We start from the raw sequence: 21483 nt of genomic DNA on the forward strand, positions 1-21483 counted from the left end.
CATCTTTTCTGAAAAAGGATGATTTGATATGCGTAAAAAAATAAAGATTGTGATTTTTCAAGATACGTAGTGCTAAATTGCGTCATCATCACTCTGCCACTACGGTCTTCTCTGTCATCTACGCAGTATCTTAAGCTGTTAAAGTTCCAGTGTTTTCATCAACGCATTTTAAAATCATTACACAAATTTAAATTAGATTATATGTTATATGCCATATATGTGGTATCACAAAATACCCCCCCCCCCGCCAAATTTTTTATTATACATATTTGTCGGGTATTTTGAAATCCGTTATTTTCGGACTATCATTCAGTCTCCAATAACCATTATACCGACGAGAGAGGAACATCTTAAAAAGTGCCTTTACCTGAAAGTACTGTCAAATTACAAAAAAATATGGCATGTGAAACTTAAATGGATAAAATTTATTTATATGGTTATGCATGAAATGGATCTTGTAAAAGTACTTGTTAAATCTAGGTATAAAATGCACGTGGATTCTAAGAACAAATTCCTAACATAAATATATAAGATAAGTATTTTGGTTTCCTAAAAACTGGTAAATGTAAGTGAAAAATAAATATGATAATGTGATTCAGAAAGGTCAAATGTTTAAAAACAGCGCATAAAGGGACAGAAGTAATATTTATATTAAAACTTTAGAATATACATATTTAGATTTTATTGAAAATTCTGCTTCCAGGTTCTTTAGTTGAAAGTGACATTTTACTGTTGAACGCAGAAATGAGAGGATTTATATTGCTAAAACAATAAATTTTTATTTATGAGGAGAGAAGAGAGAAGAAGCAATATTTCGAAAATATGAAGTTTTCGAAATATTATTGCTATTTCATAAAATGTAAAAGTGATATAACGTTTCACAGTTCAGATGATCTCTTTTAATACTGATGTAATTAAATCATATCGAGCAAACAATGCTTTTCAATGAAACAGCTTTCGAACATAATGTATCAACTTTAAATTTAACTTAATATATTTTATATCACTACCTTATAGAAATTTCAATCACCACTTAAATTATTAAATCCAGAGTACATCTCAAATTGAATTTGTGTTAATTGAAGTTTCAAACTTCGTATTTGGTATAAAAAAAATCGATTCGGAACCAAATTAATCTTTTGCTTTTTAAAATACATTTATCGTTGATATCGATTAATGCCAAATCGATTACTTCCTTTCCATTTCATAAGAATTTGCTACCTTTTCTCTTTATTCAATTTCAATTTCTCAGTTTTAATGATACCTTTCTCATTATATCGTACTTTTGAAAAAAGACCTTGCTATTTAATTATGTCAAGAAATCTTATAATTGAGTAGAAAATTAAATTGCGTTTTATTCTCGAAGACAGAGGTAAGTAAGGAAAATCATCGAAGTGACATTTTTAATTTTCCCTTTTGCGTTACTTTAGATGCCTGTTCGTATTAAATAATATTAATTGCGACTAGATAGGAATATCGGCTAGTTTGAAGTTATATAATTGCTTTGGAGAAGAATAAAAATACACTCATTTCTTTTTCTACAACGATATATATATATATTGTTTCAATTCCTTTATTACGAAACATAAACATTTATAACCTTTTCAGAAAGGCACGTATAAAAATCCAAATAAAATAATGATTTGTAAAAGTAATTAGTTTAGCACATAATGCTTAGCATCACTTCATAACCGCAAGTCTTAATTCGAATCCACTTAAGAGGATAAATAGAAATAGACGAAATAGGAAGTTTTATATCATCATATTAAGAAATTCGTAATCTAATGTGATTATAGGTATGATAATTTAAAAATGCTTTTTAATTTTCTTTTTCTGTAGTATAAAATCATGTATATGTATTTGAATTAAATAATCTGGTAGATTTTTAATATCATTTATTTTTATGGCAGATAAATTGAAAAACGCACCAACGGACTTCGCTTGTTGCAACTTCTAGAGATGGTATCACGAAGCATTAACATGTAGTAAGTTCTATAAATGTATACTCAGTTATACGGAAAAATCTTTTATTCGGAATCAGTGAGGGCCCACTGCTGTCTGTTATCAGAGATTCTACTGTAAACCGAAACGGTGAAGTCTATCTTGCCAAACAGGCAGAATCCTAATGTAGCTTCGAAACTGTTAAAGTATACGGCGCAATAAATAAATAAATAAATAAATAATAAAAAAAAAATAATTAAAAAAGGGAACAGTTCTCTCGTTTTACTGGGCCGATGGACGAAATTCAAATTGCGTTTTTCATGTCTCGAAAGTGCGACTTAGGATATATATTTAGATTACATATAGCATTGTTCTAACATAGGTATTTTGACACAAAATGGGTCTTTTTCTGAAATAACATACCAACTTTTTTTCATATTTCGAGTCTACGACTCAAATTATGCCTAAATATTAAATTTTGTAAAATTTGGTGCGAAATTTACGGAGAAATTAAAAAATTCAGCTTGGCGGACTTTTTTTCAGTTTTCACCAAGAATAATTCACTTGGCGAACTTCTTAATATATGGCAACCTATTTTCCTTTGCCTTCCATTGCGCAGGAGCGGATAAAAAGCCACACCCTTCCTACCTTTTTACATTGTGCATGAGAGAAAAAATATCACATCGTTCCTACTTTCAAATAATTTTAACAAAGTGCGTAAACCACATTAAATGTTATTATTGCTTTCAACAAATACGCCGAATTTCAAAACGCTCCAATATATAAATTCACGTATCTCTTCGGAAATTTTGAATAAAAAGCTCGTATTTTTTGCAGGTTTACTTAGAAATACATGTACTTTAAGATGGCGGTAAAAATTTTATAGGTCATAACACGAAATGTTTTCCAAAAATTTATAAAAATTATTTAAAAATACAAATTTAAAAAATGATTGATAAAAAATGGGTGAATTTTATTTGGAATGAACCTAAATTTCGAACTATGAAAGAAAGAATCAAGTAAGTGCAATAAAAAAGAGATATTAATAAATGCATATCAAATTGAATTAACATTGAGGAGCTAAAAAATTTTGGTAATTTTAGCTCCTCAATTTTTTAAATTGAGCTAATTTTTTAAAAACTACTCGGGCGATTTTTACAAAACTTGGCAGGTGGGCATAATTTGAGTCGTAGAATTGAAATATGGAAAAGTGGCATGTCTTTTCAGAAAATGTCCGATTTTGGGTCAAAATACCTATATTAGAACAATGCTATATATAAATCTAATACATATCCTAAATCGCGCTTTCGAGACATGGAAAACGTAATTTGAATTTCGTCAATCGGCTCAGTGGAACGGGAGATATCGAACTGCCCCTCTTTTTTTTTTGTGCATTGTACATTGTTTATCAGTGAAAAAAATATGCTTGTTAATAATATTTTGGTATTTCTTAAAGTCATTATTTAATGATAATTTTGTTCTGCATCATTATCTAAATTTTCGACCGTTGTTTGAAGATGTTAGATAGTATTTAATGGTTTCAGAGTTAGTTTCTTTCTTTTGCTATGGTTCGTAAACATGTTTCGAGCTAATTTTGCAAAGACTATAAGTTCTTAATTAATTCTTCTATCCTCATTTCCGAATGAGTGCTTCTTTTTTCTTCATTTCTTTCATCAGTAACAACCGAGAGAAGAGAACATTTGAATCATGACTGCAATATCGATCTCTTAAAGACAAATTAAAGAAATTTCACACCTTTAAAATTTTTCTTTTGTTTTAGGATGGGAAACTCGAGCTCTTTCTACAAAGCACAACCTTTGCAACAAGGGCTTCATGCTCTAGAACATTCCATCTTTATAGCAATAGCGACAAAAAAATAAAAATTCAGAATCCACTTTGACTCGGCATTAAGAAGCGTCTGGATGTGATTCATAAATTCAGACAAATGAGAAATAACGTTTACATTTGCGTTATATGTCCTTTTTATAAAGCCCACTGCGTAACAGCATAGTAATTACGAAGTTATATTGTATCCTCGGCTAAAACAAGAACTAGAAACATAAAACATCCAAATCTTCTTGATACTTCTGTGAGAATTATGATAGAACAACTTCTTGTAAAGAACTATTGTATGGAATACGTATAGTTTTAGAAATGGTTGAAGATATACATAGTACATGAGTAAGTTTTGTTATAATTAACATGCTATCTTTTATGGTGAATCTTTCCCCCACTTTCATAATTATTCTACTGAACTAAAAATTGCATATGAAGTTAGTTTAAATGACCAGAAAAAATCTAAGTTTAGAGAGACAGCTTTGACAACTTAGGACTCTTAGTGTGTGATTCTGTTTCTTATTTCTGGAGTGCAGATTGTTGACGAGTTAGCGTTTCAGTTGTGATTACGTTACAACGCGCGTTCGCACAGGACCCGTGTTCTGGATCTTAAATATTTGATTAGTAGTCAACAGACTAATTAATATATTATCAGGCCGAAAGCAACAAAAGTTAAGTTTTGTTACTTTTCTGAGTTGTAACTTAAAGATGAAGTACTAATAAAGATTTTAGTTTGATTTATTCATTTGCTGGTATTGGTATATGTTACAAAAGGATGAAACATTGTCCATATATTTTCTATTTTAATCCCAATATTTTTAAAACACTAAATAATTTGTTCAAATTGCCAAAATTTTGGTGAAATTTCTGGGAAAGGGACAATTTGGTTTGTTAACACCGACTCACCAATTTATTTACAAATCTAATTTTCTTTATACCAAATGGGTATGAATTACAAATCTTGTTCAAATATTTTCCAATAAATTTCCAAGTACATTATTAATTGAAAATACATTTTAACTTTATTTCATATAAAGACAATAATGTAATGCAATTTAACAAATAAAAAGAAGTATAGCTCTCAGGGAATCGAAGGAGATGAATATAGTAAATTATTGCGAAACTAAGAGACTTTATTATTAGCCAAGAAACCAAGAGACGCAAGTAATTATAGAAGCACGATTCTAACCTAAACCAAAGACTCATTAACTTGCTTCGCAGTTAATTTAATCCACGGACCACTGCATGAAATACCAGAAGGACACTGTTCCCTTCTACTGGCATATATGCCAGGGCAAATCTGCCGGAAGTCTTTTCAGCCCCCGTGAGATTAATTCAAACACTGTTCATTCAAAGTTTACTAATCCGTGTAGACCAAATAGAATCAATTCTTAAAGAGCTCATAGCAAAGCTTCTCTGTACATAAATTTTAAGATTCGGTTTGAACATAAAAAATCCTCTTACATTTCTCAAAGCTAAATTTAATTTATTTTCTTTGAAAAATGTTCAGAAAACGCAAGAAAGGAAGCCATAAATAAATTTTAAACTACTTACTAGACGAATAAGAATATTGTAAGCTTTAATAATATTGCTAAATTTGAATAAGAATTTTTCAAGCTGTAACATTATAATTAATGCTGTATCTAAAATTATAAAAATAAAATTTTTATATTTTGTTAGTCCAAGGGGGTAATGTGCACAGAAGGTCTATTAATTTCGTTTTGGCATTTTGCCACAGTTTATTGTAAACAGAATTTCACTTTTCAAATTGTTGCCACCATGTATTAGAGCCCTGCATTATATTTATAGAAATTAAATAATTAAGAATCTGCATGAATGTATGCACCGTGAAAAAGCAACTGTACCTAAAGACATCAAATTTCGAATAAAGTAGTCCTCCACTCGAATACGGGCAATTGGAACCCATTTTTAGAATTTGTTTTATTATCTATTCCATATTTTATAAAACTTATACGAATTTTTGATTAACAAACTCAACGATTTCAAAGCGCGTAATGGCAGCACTGTACGAAAAAAATAAACATTTTTATCTCCAGCGCTCGAGACTGTGTATCGGAAGTTCTAAAGATATGTTCATTTAAAAATTATTTTGCGATATTGCTGTTGAACTGAATTTCATGGTTTAAGTGCGAAGAACATGATATTTAATAAATAAAGGTAACACACAAAACGTTAAAAAAACGCCCCTTTGGGTGCATTGTGTAATCTGAAATCTTTCATATTTTTCTTTTCTTTTTAATAATTGCATTATTTTTAATATGTCTTTTATATGCACTTTTTAGCCCTTTTGTAGCCAGAAAGGCTTTTAATTTTGTTTAGGCGTTTTGCGTTGAAAACTTAAATGCGTTGAATCACTTTTCAAATTTTTGCCACCAAATGCTATCACCCTATATTATATTTAAAGAAATTAAATAATGAAGAAACTGCATAAATGTATGTATGTTCCTTGCAATGTGATAAAACAACGGTACCTAGAACGACATAATCCTGCATTCTAAAGATATGCTCAATTAAAAATTATTTTGCGATATTGCTCTTGAACTGAATTTTATGGTTTAAGTGCGAAAAACAAGATATTTAATGAATATAAGTAACACACAAAATCTTAAAAAAACGCCCCTTTGGACATACTTGAAATTTAAAATCTGAAACGTTTTAGATTTTCTTAATTTTTAAAATTTTGTACTGATGATTCACGTTACTTTAAAATAAGGTAAAAGAACACGTAGCTAAAATTCCAGTTATAAGTAATATAGTCGCATTTATCTTAAATGTGGATCTGAGCATTTAATAAAAATAACAGTTTTCAAAAATATAACAATCTAAAATTTGCTTTGTAAGCCTGAATTGAAAGTAATAACTCAAAATGTTTATTGAGTTGAATAGGCAAGCACCTTTCCCATGGCATATGCATAATCGAGTCTTCTGCTTAACTTTGTTATGTAATGGGAAGACGGTAAAATTTCTAACATTCACTCATCTGCAACATTCAGCTCAATTTGTTCTAACTTGTTGACACAGCACTTAAGGAGAAATAATTACTTTAATATTAATGAAGGAATTTACTCGCTACATACTAAGCTAAAAGAGGTCATTAGTTTGAGCTATTAGATGAAGTTGGTTTCTTCGTTTGGAGGAAGCACTGATTTTGAAGAGTTTTATGGCTATTCAGAAAATACGCTGAAGGCAGATTTATAAAGGCTGCGTCTTTTTTCAGAAATCTTAATTTTAGAGGATATAAAGGAATGAGAACATAACTGTAGACAAATGTCCTAAATATATTTTTATTATTTGCTATTTATGAGCATGGCATTTCTAATGACTGTCGGAAAGTTGCTGTAAATTTTATAAATATGCGTTACAAGAAGGAATTTTTACAAAATAGCTTTAAACACATATATAAAGAAAACTTATACAACATCTATATAATAATATTTATAACTTATAAAACATATTATACATTATAAAACTTATAATAATTAAGCTGAAAATATAAATATTTGGATAGTATTTTAGAGTGTGTCCGTTGCTATATATTTCTTTGTAATATAATTTACATAGCAGGTAATACCTGCTACAAAGAATCAGAGAATTACTGTGAATACTGTTGCAAGGAATCAAGCAATTATTGTCTTTTAGAGATAATAGATTTATGAAAATGGTTTACATTCAGATTTTATTTTAAGATCGGATTTTGGTAACTTTAAGACACTGAATGCATGAAAATCATGGTTCTTAAAATCATGAAATTTTCAAATAAAAATAATATACTTTTATAATTCAGTAAGCAATTCGAAGAAATTTCATTGGAAAAGGAAAGCAAACCATCCTAAGACAAAAAGGCCAAAATGATTTAATGTGAATTAGATATGAAACTTTGTGTTTACACGAGAGTAAAAAGCAATTGCATAAAATTACTGTGAATATAAACAAGGTAATTTAATATTATAATTGAATTTGATAATGAACATTTATATAATTATTTAAATGTAACATTTTATTTTACAATATCCATGGAATTCGAGCCACGTATGCTCTGTGTTAACTGAACGTGTCAACTATTCACATTAAGCATCAGGCATTGAGGAATGTGATAATTTATTATGAAATATTTTTTGTTTTCTATAATATGTGCAATAAAATCTGTTTCATTTATAAGACTTATTAGGGTATCTAAATAATTTGAAGTTAAACAAGCCGTCAGCCAGAAATTCAAAGGCGAACATATGTGATGTTGAAACACGAAACACCAGAGCTAATAAATTTTCAAGCAGCACATACGTTAGAAATTAATTAAAAAAATTCTCGCTTCTGAAAACGAATTCTTATCGCTCATTAGTAAAAAAAAACGCAATGAAGATGTGTTTCCTTAGAATAATATTTTTTTGCGACATGGAAAAATACTTTTTACTTTTATTTTTGTATTTTTTCTACCGGAATAATCCTGAAGAAGCAAGCAATAAACCCATTTGAATAACATCAGATATTTATTTCGGTTAGATACTCATTATTACTATACGTTTCATCAAAAATTTCTTGTACACTGTAATTTTTAATGTAAAATTATTAAATCGTAACTGGAAATTTCAAATTCAGTGTAACAAGCACCAAGAAATAAGATGAACATTACACATACGTATTTATGTATTCTTATACATATCTTCCTTTATTGATTCACCACGAAAAGCAAATACAAAAGGAAGTACACTGAAACTACCGAAGAAAAGGGGAGTAAACTTAAAGTAAATCAGCAAATAAAAAGTGTATCAGTAAAATTCGTTTTAAATAGAGTAGTATAAAGATAAATTTAACGAACAAAGCCTAACAACGGAAGAATCTGTGACTTACCTGAGCTACTCCTTCTAACCACATCGTCCATGCTTACTGATGTTCTTCGTGACTGTAACCGCAAAAGAGGAGGTCTGTGAGGATAACCTGTTGCTTGTTCCATTGAATACTGAACCGGTAAGCTATAAAATAAAAAATATGCAGTCATATAAAATCGTAAAATTTAAGCATGTTAATTGCAACACATACCTGGTGATTCAACTGAGTATGTACAAATTTCTGAAAAGAGACGGTTGCACAAAGATAAGCAGGAATCATATAACATTGCAGGGTTTGAAACGCGAACTTCATATCTTAGTATATGGGAAGAACGAGAAATTAAACAGCCGCACGCCCTTAAGAGATATTTTTGCATACTATATATTAGCAAAATATATTTATAATACAGATTGTGCTCAGATTTGCAACCGTGAACTATAACACACATTTGAGATCATAGGCGCATGGAATCACGTACATTTTGGAATATTCCTGGCTTGTTTTAGACTTTTGAAACAGTTACATAGCGAGAGAAATATGCTAGTTCTGATCAATTTATGGGGGTTTTGTACATCAGCCATTTTATGTAATCATAAAATAAGTAATCAAGACCCGTCGTTAAGTTAAACTACTTTCCAGGTGGGCCGAAACATGACGGCATCCTGAAAGAACATATAAGCAATGGCCGGACAAAACCATTTGCGAATTACATTTACGTCTCAGACCTTACATTTCTACATGATTCTGATTTGTCTTCATGCACTTGCCTCTTCCAGGAGTTTGTATCCGCTTAGCACAACCCCATGAAGTTTTATTGTAATTGTTATCGGATGTTTGTTGTAAAAACTCTAAATCTTTATAAGTGCTACTTAAGAATAAATTGAATGAACTAGGGATGTCTCGAAATATAGCAAAGGATTCTTACCAGCACTGTCAGAGCAACGTACTATCGACCTTAAGTTTTGCAAGGAAGCCAAAATAACAATAAATTTTAACAAAAGCTTAGCTAAAAGTGCTATTCGCTTCGGAGTGTTTGAAATCTTTCTTTTCGTGAAAATAATAAAAATATTTATAGTTGCTGGAATATAATAATATTTATATTCCTGAATGGTTATCGGATTTGACTCAGCGACCAGCAAAATGTGAGAACAAAGAAACCTATTATTTTCATGCCACATGTTAGTTGCTATTTTTGTATTTTGCTTCATGTTATATGACGCAAAATTTTGACAACCAAAGCATTTTGTTCAAATGGACCTTTGATCAAATAATAACATATTGATTTATCCGGAATAATTTTTTTTTCGAATCTTCACACAGCTGTGCATGATCACAACATGCCTAGAAGGATTACTATCAGAACGTTGAAGGAATGTTATATGAAATACTAGTCATTCTATGGACGTGGTTATCTCCTCATGACAGATTTTTCTAAGTGGTGCATCGATTTAAGGAAGGAGGCAAATTGTTTGATGTGCCTAAATGTAAATGTGGTGAGTAAGCAGGATGTGGCAAAGTATAAATGTGCTTTGTGTTAAATGATGGCAGTCTTGTAATAAACGCGTGATAGGAATGACAATTTTATGTGATCTTTTCTCGATATTCTGATTGGGTACATTCGCCGTATAACGCGCAACCTTATTCCAAATGCTTCACCCCAGTCCAAAAATAATGTGTGAAGGTATAACAAAAGCATAAAATGAAATTAATCCTGACATAATTCAAAAGTCATTTAAAACTGTAGTATATCTAACAACATAGATGGAGCAGAAGATAATTATTTATTTATGGATCAGAGTAACAGTGATGGTAAAGATGAAGCAGAATTCGATAATACCCGAAGATATAACGGAAAACCAATAGACAAACTTTTCCTGTTATCCGATAATGAAAGTTTTTAAGTTCATAGTGCATGTCATTTCTTTTATTTCTAAATCAGTTCCTTTTTAAATAGTACCGAAGGGTTTGATATTATTTCATGTAAAGCCTTGAAATGAAATGTCTATTTCATTTATCTTAAATAAAGATAATAGTTATCCACATCGAGAAACAAAGTCATTTTCACAAGCTACAAAATAAATGTGTAAATATGAAATTTTCTAGGTTGTCCTGGAAACCTTGATTTATATTTCTGATTACATCGTTCAAAAGCGTGAATCTCATGTTCTTCTTCTGATCTGGTAGAATGGAAAATATCAGCTGGAAGGAATAATGAAATTAAATAATACGTTAGCGAGAAAAAGTCAAATTTAAATTTCAGATCTGTTTTACAACACCACTATTGCATATTTAGATAGCAATATTTGCTCTCTCGCCTTTTTACGATGAATATACATTATTAAAAATGAATACCCTTAAACCCGAAATTTTGATGAGAAAAAAAAATTAATGTGAGTTCTTAGTTTCTTAAAAATGGGTACTCGAACAGATTATTTTAAAGAAATGTGATTACTATACTTTTTAAAAAAGTTATTAACGAAAAATTCATGAGATAAGAGCAGTGATAACAGGTGATGCATGAGCGTTCAGAAATTGCTTTTATTTACAACGGTAATTTAATTTTATGTTATCTAAAAATTTAAACATCATTATATCACCCAATAAAAATAAATTTCTAAATCGACAAAATAATTTTAGTGTACCGCTATTAATCTCTTGTTTTCCTTTGTCTTCCATCGAAGTATACAAAAGTAATATAAGCAAAAATATTGTTTTTGTCTGTTCTAGAGCGTGCTTAATTCATGTAACAAAGTAAAATTATTCTCCTAGTTAAATTATTTAGAAATACTGGTAATGTGTTAACAATATTTTCCATTAATAATAATATGGACTATTTCTCGTTCCCGTAAATTTTTTAACTGCTGTGATATCCCATAAACGTGGATATCGTACCGGCATTAGCCTGGTTAAACGACAGTCTACCATTTAAGTATAATATAGTGTATGAAAATAATAAAAAAAGAAGAATAGAGTACGAGGACTATTTAATATGTAATAATAATAAGTAAAAAAAGTAAGAAAGAAAAGAGCTCCGAAAAAGTAATTCTGTATTCTTAAACCATTCTTTGCTACTACTTAATGAATTTATCAGTTTTATAGTATACGTGCATGATAGAAGAAAACACACACAAAAATTCTGTAGTATATGGCATAAGTAATTTATAATTTATATAGTTCAAAACTTTTCTTTTGATGCAGTATAATTATTTTGTTAAGTAACCAACTTTTTTTCTCCTCGAATTGATGTAGAGATTATTCGAAAAATATTGAAATATATTCATTCGAACATTATTTTGTTCTAAAAAATTAGATTAAGAAGCTGAAAATATACGAAACAGTGTAAGGCAGTTTTAATAAAATTTTGTGTTTAATTCTGCAGTAAAACGAAATATAGAGCTTTGCTTACATTTCTGTCGAAGGAATGGACAGCTTCTCTAGTTTCAACTTGTTCCTTTGGCTCCGCGCGACGTGTTCCAACATATCCCTCAGCAGCTCCACTAAGGCTGTAAACTGTCAGAGAAAAAGGATCTTATATTTAATTTTAGGATGAGAAGCAAAATCTTAAAATCTTATTTCTAAAATGTCTAAAACTACATTTTAGACTGTTATTTCTAAAAAAGATTTGTAGTGTCTGAAAAAATAAATGTCCAGAGGCTGGATCATTCCCGTAAATCCTTCAGGTACCAGGTCTTTTTCTGTGACTTTACCATCAGGTACTTCGGAAGCAGACAATGCATGAACATACAAAAACTAGAGACGTCGTTACAGAAATACGTCCATCTGTACACACTTCAATGATACATTGTTGGTTTTACAGCTCCTAAACGCTTGTCGTTCTGCCCCTAAGACTTCACAGTTTTTCTTCTTGTAATATAAATATAAACTTTCGAAAAAAATATGGGTTTCCGGAAAACCGGTATCAAAGGATAGAAGGGGTTTACTTGTCAGTTTTGGTCATAATCTTGTTCTTCAGCTTTTCATTAAAAATCAGCTAACCCTGACTGGTTACGCACGCAGGGTGTTTTGTAAATTTTGGAATAGTAAAAGTGAATTAAATTTGCGAAATTATTTTTAAATGTTTGTTAGCATTATATAAGGTCATCAAAAAGATGGACTGATTTTTAAGAAGTTGTTAAGAAAACTGTTTGAGAAAGGTTTGCAAATTTTTTACAAAATTAACACAAAAGTTAAAATTTTTTTAGTGTATAACTAGAAAACTTTAATACGAGTTCTGTTAACTGGTGTGCAGTTGTCAATGCAGTCTTATGGTTCCATCCACGGAAACGGGAGCGTATCTCGTATAACTGTAGTAAAGACAGAAATGATGTCTTTTGCAGTATCTATTTCCCATACGTTAAACGAAAACTGCGTTGAAATACCTGAAATTTTTGTACCAAACGATACGCCCTGAACTTTTATAGTGCGGTCTTCATACGAAATGTGTGATTAAGAACGTGGTAAAACTGTTACTGAATAAAGCTTCATTGTAAAGTTAATCACCCTTTTTAAAATTAAAACCTGGCAATTTTCTAATTATTTCGGTGTAAAAACAGAGAAAACTGATTCATGGTAAACACAACATAGTAATTTAAAGTTCTGTTTAGCATTTTCGATGACTTTGTACTTTGAAAATGTCCGAATTTAGTATTCATCTTGACGAACTCGAAGGTTGAAGCAATTAATCTAAATGGACATGAAAGGTTAGACTATTTTTAAAAGTATGATCTGATTTATGCTTATTAAATACTGATTTGATTAAATACTGATAGCTCGTGTATTTAGTCAAAAGTCTTTGGATACAAATACTGAAAATATACTTAGGAACTTGACACGGACGTAGGACGGAACTTGACACGGACGTTCCTTGACGTAGGAACTTGACATTGCGAAAACAACAGCTTCGATAGTTCGTTCCTTAAGCCAGTCTATTGCTGATTAACATGTAAAAGTGCAAATGATACCTAATGCTACATTATTAATCTGTATGAAAAGGCAGTATTTAAAAGTTAAATTTCTTGATTACACAATTAGTTCAGATGTAGCGTAACACATATAGATGGAACTGTAGCTGTACTAATCGCAAAAGGAGAAATTTCTCCGATATTGAATAATGAAATAAAATATCATAGATCTAGAACAATTTCTTTGAAATTAACGTATAATCAGATTTTATTCACCAGGGTTACAAATGGAAATAATTCATCAATTTTTGTAAAACTTAGATAATAATAAGCTTACCACAAAAAACTGATAAGAAAATCTGCTTACCATTGTGCAATAATAAGCCTGATACAGCTGAAAAATTTATTTAATCACGTGCATCGATGTATAAAATTCCGATGAAAAGGGAAATTCAATAGGCAGAGATTGTAATATACTTCCAAAAATCTTAATGATAAAAATAATATTGTAAAACTAACACTTAACTTTTCTTACGAGTATATTCACCTAATGGTATTTGATTGAATTATTTCCTAAATTTTTACGAGTTAGCTCCCTGACTAAAATCAGTCAAAAGCCTATATTTAAAATTCAACAGATTTTATTTGTTTGCTTCTAGCGGGTTGAAATTAAACAGAAAATTTTCAGGCTGAGGATGTATTATTTATTCATATTAGTTGGAAACACTTTATACAACATGTCTTTAAATTTACAGTTATCAACATCAAATCCTCTGAAGCAAGACGCGTAGTTTTAACTTCAGGTAATCAGTATTGAAAGGCAACCTCCAGTGGTTAGGGAAGCAATGCAGCCTCGGACCGATATTAATTCTTTACCGCTCGAATAGCAAGGTAGCATTTAACGAACAGCAAGGTAACTTTGGGCTCAGAAAGACGTTTGAACTTAAGGAGCTTTTGTACTCCCTTGATTATTTTTTAATTTGCATAACGTTCTGAGCGAATATATATAACACGAATTAAAGAAGCCACTCAACTGGTATAGTGGTTAGGGTCGCTGATTGCCGTGCCGAAGGGTGCGAGTTCGAATCCCGTAGAAGCTACGGACGTTTGTAAATGTATAGTGTCGGTGTGGCATAGTAGCATTCTAAATATGCGGCGAGCCGAAAATCCTCTCGGTCGGGAGACCCTCGGACCCATCCCCCATGTGCTGTCCATCAAAATTGAGGGCGGAACTGAGCTAAATCGCATTGTCACCTGAATGGTGCTCAAGACTGTCGCCAACGGCAGGCGTAATCTAGCGCTCCTTGCGACGAGAAATTCCGTGGGCTTGGGCTAACTTCGTCAGAAAAGTGAGCATAGACAACAACAACAACACGAATTAAAGAAAGATGGTGTTTAAATTACTTTTAACTCTCGGGCAAAAAACTTAAAACAACTGTTAGTATAATTTTATAAAATGTTCACAAATGATGTAGCAGATTCTTGGGTGTGTCACTTTTGTGCAATCTCTGAAGGCAAGTATCTACTCCTAATGGAATAACGTAGGTTGATAATAACGCTGAAGTCCAAACTTTATCATGATAAATGTCAGGATTCAGATGAAAATTTTAATTTCTCATGTTCGAAATTTTTCTTTATATCTCAGACAGACTTGGTAATTAAATATTGTTTCTATATCAGCTCCTCGCTCACTAATATTCAAACCTAAAAATTTTCCAACAACTCTCACAAGATGCAAATTATCGAACTGTAAAGGTCTATCTTAATTTTTCATTTTTTTAATTGGAACGCGAGTTTAAGACAAATTATTCGAGATATAATTGATAGAAGTTTTTTTAAATATCCTATATATTATATATATTAGCTGATAATTAGCAACCTCGATATAAATCTTTAAATTCATTAAAAATTCATTACAATAAATCTCACGAGTTGATTTAGTTCCACTACAGAATAAGACCATTATACTTTTAAATTTCCTCTTTTAGTTTCTAAAAACCGTTAGTAAGAATTTTAGACAGTTCAAATAAATAAGAATTATAGTATTTAAATAGGAAATAATTTATCTTCTCATAAATAGATTTCTTTTGTACTCAAATACAGTAACTAATTCCTGACCCTTTGTTCGTAAAGCTGCATCAAACACTGTTGTTCTTTATATATATATATAGAAAAATACGAAGTATTTGCGTTAATTCTTAAAGTTTCCGATGACCTAAACATTCCTCGTGTCTGCACACCAGCTTCCTCGACAAATCCTACAGGGGCTTAAGTAATAAAATATTTACCTCAAAGTGACATGAATGCTATGAAATATGGACTAATCCCAAGAGCTTCTCAAAGACGTGAGGATTAGGCTTAGCGCGCTGTTGGCGGGCGTTGGAAGAAGGGTAATATTTCAGGATTAACAACGGACTGTTGAGCTTGTATTTGCGCTGTAACTTTTCTGTAGAATTTTATGTTATTTTTCCTTTGTTTTTTTAATGTTTTACTTAAACATGATGCTTAAAAATTCCTGTGTATTGACAAGGAGTTTGTGTAAAAAGTTTTCATAATGAGAAAGTTAAAATATATATTTATAAGACTGATTTACCACAAATTTTTAAAATGCGTTTTAATTGCAAATTAAATAAAAAAAATGTCTAATTCTGTGTGAAAAGAGAATTATTTTTTAACGTCTGGAGCTAGCAATTTGTACTTAAAACATTAATTTTCCCTCTTTTAAAGATGATTGAATGCGCCGATAGATCACTGCTATTTCCAGAAAACTCTGCTTCTGCACTAAAGGCCTCGGATAGGAGTCTCGCTCGAATACTTGTGACTGTAATATTTTTGTAGAAAGGGCACTTAAAATCCGTAGGTATGAAAGTTCATTAGCGAAGGTAACGGCAGAGAAGTGCAAACATGCCATATTCGGTTTATATGCTCAGGGTCACGTTGTCGTCCAGTTTTCGTTCTACTTTTAAGTTTGATTTACAATTTTATGCACTGACTTTTCAGATGTACAGCGTGTCATGAAAGCTTTGTAAAAATAACTCTAAACGCATTATGCACGATTTACAGAAATATTATGCAATGGTCATCGATAACAATTACATTTAAAGAAATGAATCAGATAGGCTTTCTTATTAAGAGGAATTTTGTCACGTAACCTCGTTTTAATAAAATTAATACAGAATTAAAATTTTTATGTGGAGCCTCACAGGAAAAAAAAAGCAAGTACACTTTCCTAGAACGAATTAAAAAATGATCAGTTATTATATGCTAAGATTTTAAGGAACGGTAAACAGATATCGCTGTCGCTGCATATGCTAAGTTCTGCATGCGAATGTCTAAAAAATAACGGCATTGCTATTCAAGCATCGATTTAGAAACATAGATTCCATACTATCGTTTGCAGAAATGTCTAAATTCAAAATAACTGTGTGAAATGACTGTCCCTAAAATCGGCGTGTTTCGTCTTTCATCTCAACGTATAAAAAGTTATATGAATCACATAATTATGAGATTTTTTCTCAGTCCCAATTTTGCACATATAACGGATAGGTTTTCAGCTGAGAAATATTTAGAATGTTAGAAAACAGCTCCCTAACCAAAATATTTCTCGTAGAGGACTAGAACAAAAATTTAAATTCATATATATTTCTACTGAACGATATCATCTGATCAAAACCATCCTAAGTTTTAGACCTACCATAGTTGATTCATTTCTTACACTGGAATCACGAATCTACGATAACCGTTCAAGAAGTACATAAATGTTCAGACCTTAGAAACGACTTGTATATTAAAACTACAATGGTTTGCAAACGCATGACTGTTACATTTTACTCAATTTATATCAATATGTTCCACTGGGGAAGTTTTAATGTTAAATTTTAATAAATGGAGCAATTGTTTGTTTCGTTTGATTGAAGAAACTGTATTCTTAATCAAAACTGGAATGATGCTGGGCAAGACAAGGCTTTATCATTGTCAAAATAAATGCATCCACTCATAAGGTTACTTCATTAATGCTGAAGCCCTGGTTGAACAACAACAATAAAAACAGCATGAGTAAATGATGAATGATTCACTTTATTTGTCTGCGTAGAAAAATTGAAGAGATAAGATATACTGTAGAAATGAGACGAGATTGTAGAAAATTGATAAAATCAGAAGATAAAATTAAACTTAAATGAATGATATCAAAATGGTTTTGTCATTGAACCTTGTTCTTGCATATAATAGATCACGAAAGTTTAAATTTTGTTCAAAGGAATGAGAACGCTCTGGTAAAAAAAATAAAGGAATGTTTCGATTATAAAATTCCATTATCTGACAAAAACAGAATCACGTAATGTTAATCTTTTCGGATGTATTCTGAAAATACCTTGTAATAAGGGTGGGAGCTTAAAAACTTTCAGCTGTATAAGAAGACAGTAAACTAATATGAAAATGTTATTAAAAAGCACATTTTCTACACCATCCAAATCATATTTTCTTTTACCAAACTGCAGGTTAGGACATTATTTTTCCTTGAGTTTAGATCAGTACTTCTTGCAATATATGTAGATTTTATTCTCCTAGCCCAAAAATTGAGTTTTTAAGAATTCCAAATTTGAAAGAAATAATTAGTGCACGTTAGAAGACTTATTGCGGATATATTCAGCTACGGGTAAAGAAAATGTTTCATTAATACGACCTTCGTATAATATGCACACATTTATTAAAATTTAATGAAGATACTTATGATGTAAAACAAACAAAAATTTAATTTTATCTGCTATTATTAGTGGAATGTGCACGTGCCTTTTCTCTCTTTTTCCTAAATATGAAAATAACGAGTTTCGATATTTTTTCTTAATGTTAGAAAATATGGAAAAGTAATGAAAACGTACTACTACTATACTGTATAGTACACGTACAGAACAGTTATATTTTAGATTAGGTTAATTTAGTATGGCAGAGAAATTCGAGGGCTATTTGTTTATGAAGTGGGGTGCGTTCGTGGCGAACAATTTAATAGAGGACTTGTATCAACTTTATACACAGAAAAAAAACAGGAAACCTCCCATGCAGCCGATCCGTTCACCAGGATTTGAACCTGGTCGAAGTGTTCAGTGACTTTTTTGTTAGGCCACTATTGGCCTGTAATAACTACGTGAAGAAATATATAAATCGAAAGTCAACTTCAAAAAAAGTCACATTTTAAGAACAAATTGGTCCACAATATTCAAAGAAACCGGGAAAATAGAAGACTGAAAATTAAATATAGTTGCAGAGGAAATACACTTGCTTAATGTAGATGTAATTGGAGCCGAGACTATTATCCACGTTATCATAGTTAACGCAAGTTCATACTGTTTAATTAAAACAGACTGTTGTTTTTACAGTGACATGCATGCATGAAATAGCGATCGAAAACCGTAGGCACAGCAGTATCACTATCATGACTTTACGACATATAGATATAACAGAATACCTGTTTGTAACATTTTAGGAAACCGAAGTGAAATTACGATATGGTTTGAAATAGTAATATACCTGATCCAGCTTGAGTGCAGGGCTGACGACTACTGGAATCAGCGACGGCATTACCTTTGTAGCTAACAAGTTGACAGTTAAGCCGTACCGTTTGTCACCAAGCATGAATTTGTAAATTCCTAGAACGAAAGAAAATAGCGTGAATAATCCATGATAATAAAGAAGAATATTAGAAGTATCGAAGTAATTTATCTAATAAGGAGGAAAATTTATGTGAATGATGAAATGACATATCGCAACATTCAGTTAAATTATGCAGTCATACCAATATTGCAATTCAAAGGTAAATACCATAAAGCAGAATATGTTGTTATCGACATGCTATTATTTTGAAGCATTTTTAATCATGTTAGTACTACAATTTTTAACACAACTGGAATATTAGTAATTTTATACAATTAACACTAGAAGTATATTATTAGCATCCAAAGGACCATTTTTTGCATAGCAGCAAATTAAAATTCAACTGTTTTCCTTTTATGGCACCTTTTGCTTTTTCCATTTCTTTTCCCTTTAGATATAAAAAAGTAGTGATCTGAGCTATTTAATTGCAACAAAGCAAACTTGGATGCTACTTCGTAATCGTTTGGTTTATTTGATTATGGCAAAATATGAAAGAGCTCTCTGCCTAAGGGGAGGAATGCCTTCGTGGAAAGCTTTATAAGGAAAACTGGCTTGCATCCATGTTACACATGGAGAAAGTCGCGCAAACACCCATGCAGCCAACCCTTCTCCGAGATTCAAGCCCACGTCGAATTACCAGCATTCAACGCCTTTAAGATTCATAATGGTATAAGAGTGCAAGGCTGCTAGCCTTGTTCTGAAAAAAGCTACGTTAATTTATTTTACAGAGGCATGCATTTGAAATTTAATCATTTCGCATGGATTCATGGAATGTGTTACATATATTTAGTTAGTTTTGATTACTCAAAATCTCAAGTTAAACCACATAGTATTCGTTCTTAGTATCATGATTCATAATATTTGTTCATATTATGTACCCAAAAGGACTGGAAAGAAAATATTGTCAAGTTGGCTCTCGGCAGATCATTCATATTCAAACAAAATTAGGATTCCTAAGTCTAGACCATGTCATGTCAAAATGCGACTACTGTACCTATGTAAGCAACGGTAAAACATTCAGTCTTCAGATATCAAATAAAAAGAGTGTAAAACGTATTTGAAGGTTACTTGAAATATGTGCTCCAAGACGAAGGAGACAAACTATCTTGAGACATAGTTTAAATTTTGGAAGTGTTGCCATATACATTTAGCGTCTATTAAAAAAGAAACATAAACGTGCAGTTAAATACCGATAATGGCTTTTCTAAATTATGGAAAAGCGGTGATGTGCCGTGATTTTTATCAAAGGTGAGTAAATATGAATAAAAATTAGAATCCTCTGTACAACGATTAACCCTACCTTTAGATGAATTTATGTTCTCGAAATACTAGGCACTTTTAGAAGTGATCGTCTTTGGGAGGCTTTACATTATTTAGAATAGGAAAACTAATGATCGGAGTATTGCGTAGCAGGCTCTTAAAACCTTAGTGAATGTTCTTTAAACCTTGATAATGTAATAAAAATTTAATGAATAATTTTTTAATTTAATGTAGGCCATAAAAATAAATACTACTTTGGAATCACGGGCACAATGCTTTTTTTATACAAACGAGAACATATGGAGTAGAATTATTCTTTATGATTATTTGTTGATTCTTTTAAAAAATATGGTATCCCCTAAAGATCTGTAGACATATCAATGAGACTAAGGACTGTAACACAGAAAGCTGATCAGTGCGTAGTCATTTAGTGTCTTCATAACTTCCTTCGTAAAGCTGCTTTTGAAGGGACTCATTCTTCGTTACCAATTCTTTCTCCATAGTTTAAACTCCGAATTATTGTGCTAATATATTTACTTCGAATTCTTTCACGCATTATAAGAAAACTTTCATGGTCATGAACTATAATTTAGTATTATAAGTTAAATTAATTTTTTATGATAAGAAATCTGTAGTTAACAACACGTCTAAGATTACTATGGGAACAGGTGAAAATAGCTCTTCTTCTGATGAAGCTGTCGCAACTGGAAAGCATTCCAGTGAAAATCCCATTTGTATGATTTCACACTCGAACGCGAAATGTTTTCGAAACAGGTAGAATGATGCTAAAATTTGTGAAAGCTAGATAAAAATTACTTGAAAGTATTATTATTTAAATACAAAACGCTAGGGGTCTAGACTGATACCTCTAATTTATTAACAGCATGCTGTCGTGCAAAACGATTCCCATATTTTCAATTTGTTTTGAGAAAGAAGCCTCTTACGTTTGGACTTTCAAATTTTTATAAATTTTACTTTCACCTTTCTAGACAACTGCTAAAATGAATTATTTATTTTGCCAGAAATGAACATTCTGCATTTCCAAAAT

The 21483-nt window shown here is 31.0% G+C and overlaps 1 protein-coding gene across 1 annotated transcript in view; it reads right to left on the reverse strand.

The window, feature by feature from the left end:
• The window catches only part of LOC118198090 (SCY1-like protein 2), a 459500-nt gene that overhangs the window by 37941 nt on the left and 400076 nt on the right, over positions 1 to 21483 (reverse strand). Inside the window, exons 12-14 of the mRNA XM_085816142.1 lie at positions 19053 to 19171; positions 12032 to 12135; positions 8647 to 8768 (exon numbers count right to left, since the gene is read on the reverse strand). Coding sequence (XP_085672268.1) covers positions 8647 to 8768; positions 12032 to 12135; positions 19053 to 19171 — 345 coding nt within the window. The remainder of the gene's footprint in view (positions 1 to 8646; positions 8769 to 12031; positions 12136 to 19052; positions 19172 to 21483) is intronic.

The sequence above is a fragment of the Stegodyphus dumicola genome, chromosome 1 (genome assembly GCF_044657685.1).
Source record: "Stegodyphus dumicola isolate Sdum_Otavi_A_Nest chromosome 1, ASM4465768v1".
In the NCBI taxonomy this organism is placed as follows: Eukaryota; Metazoa; Arthropoda; class Arachnida; order Araneae; family Eresidae; genus Stegodyphus; species Stegodyphus dumicola.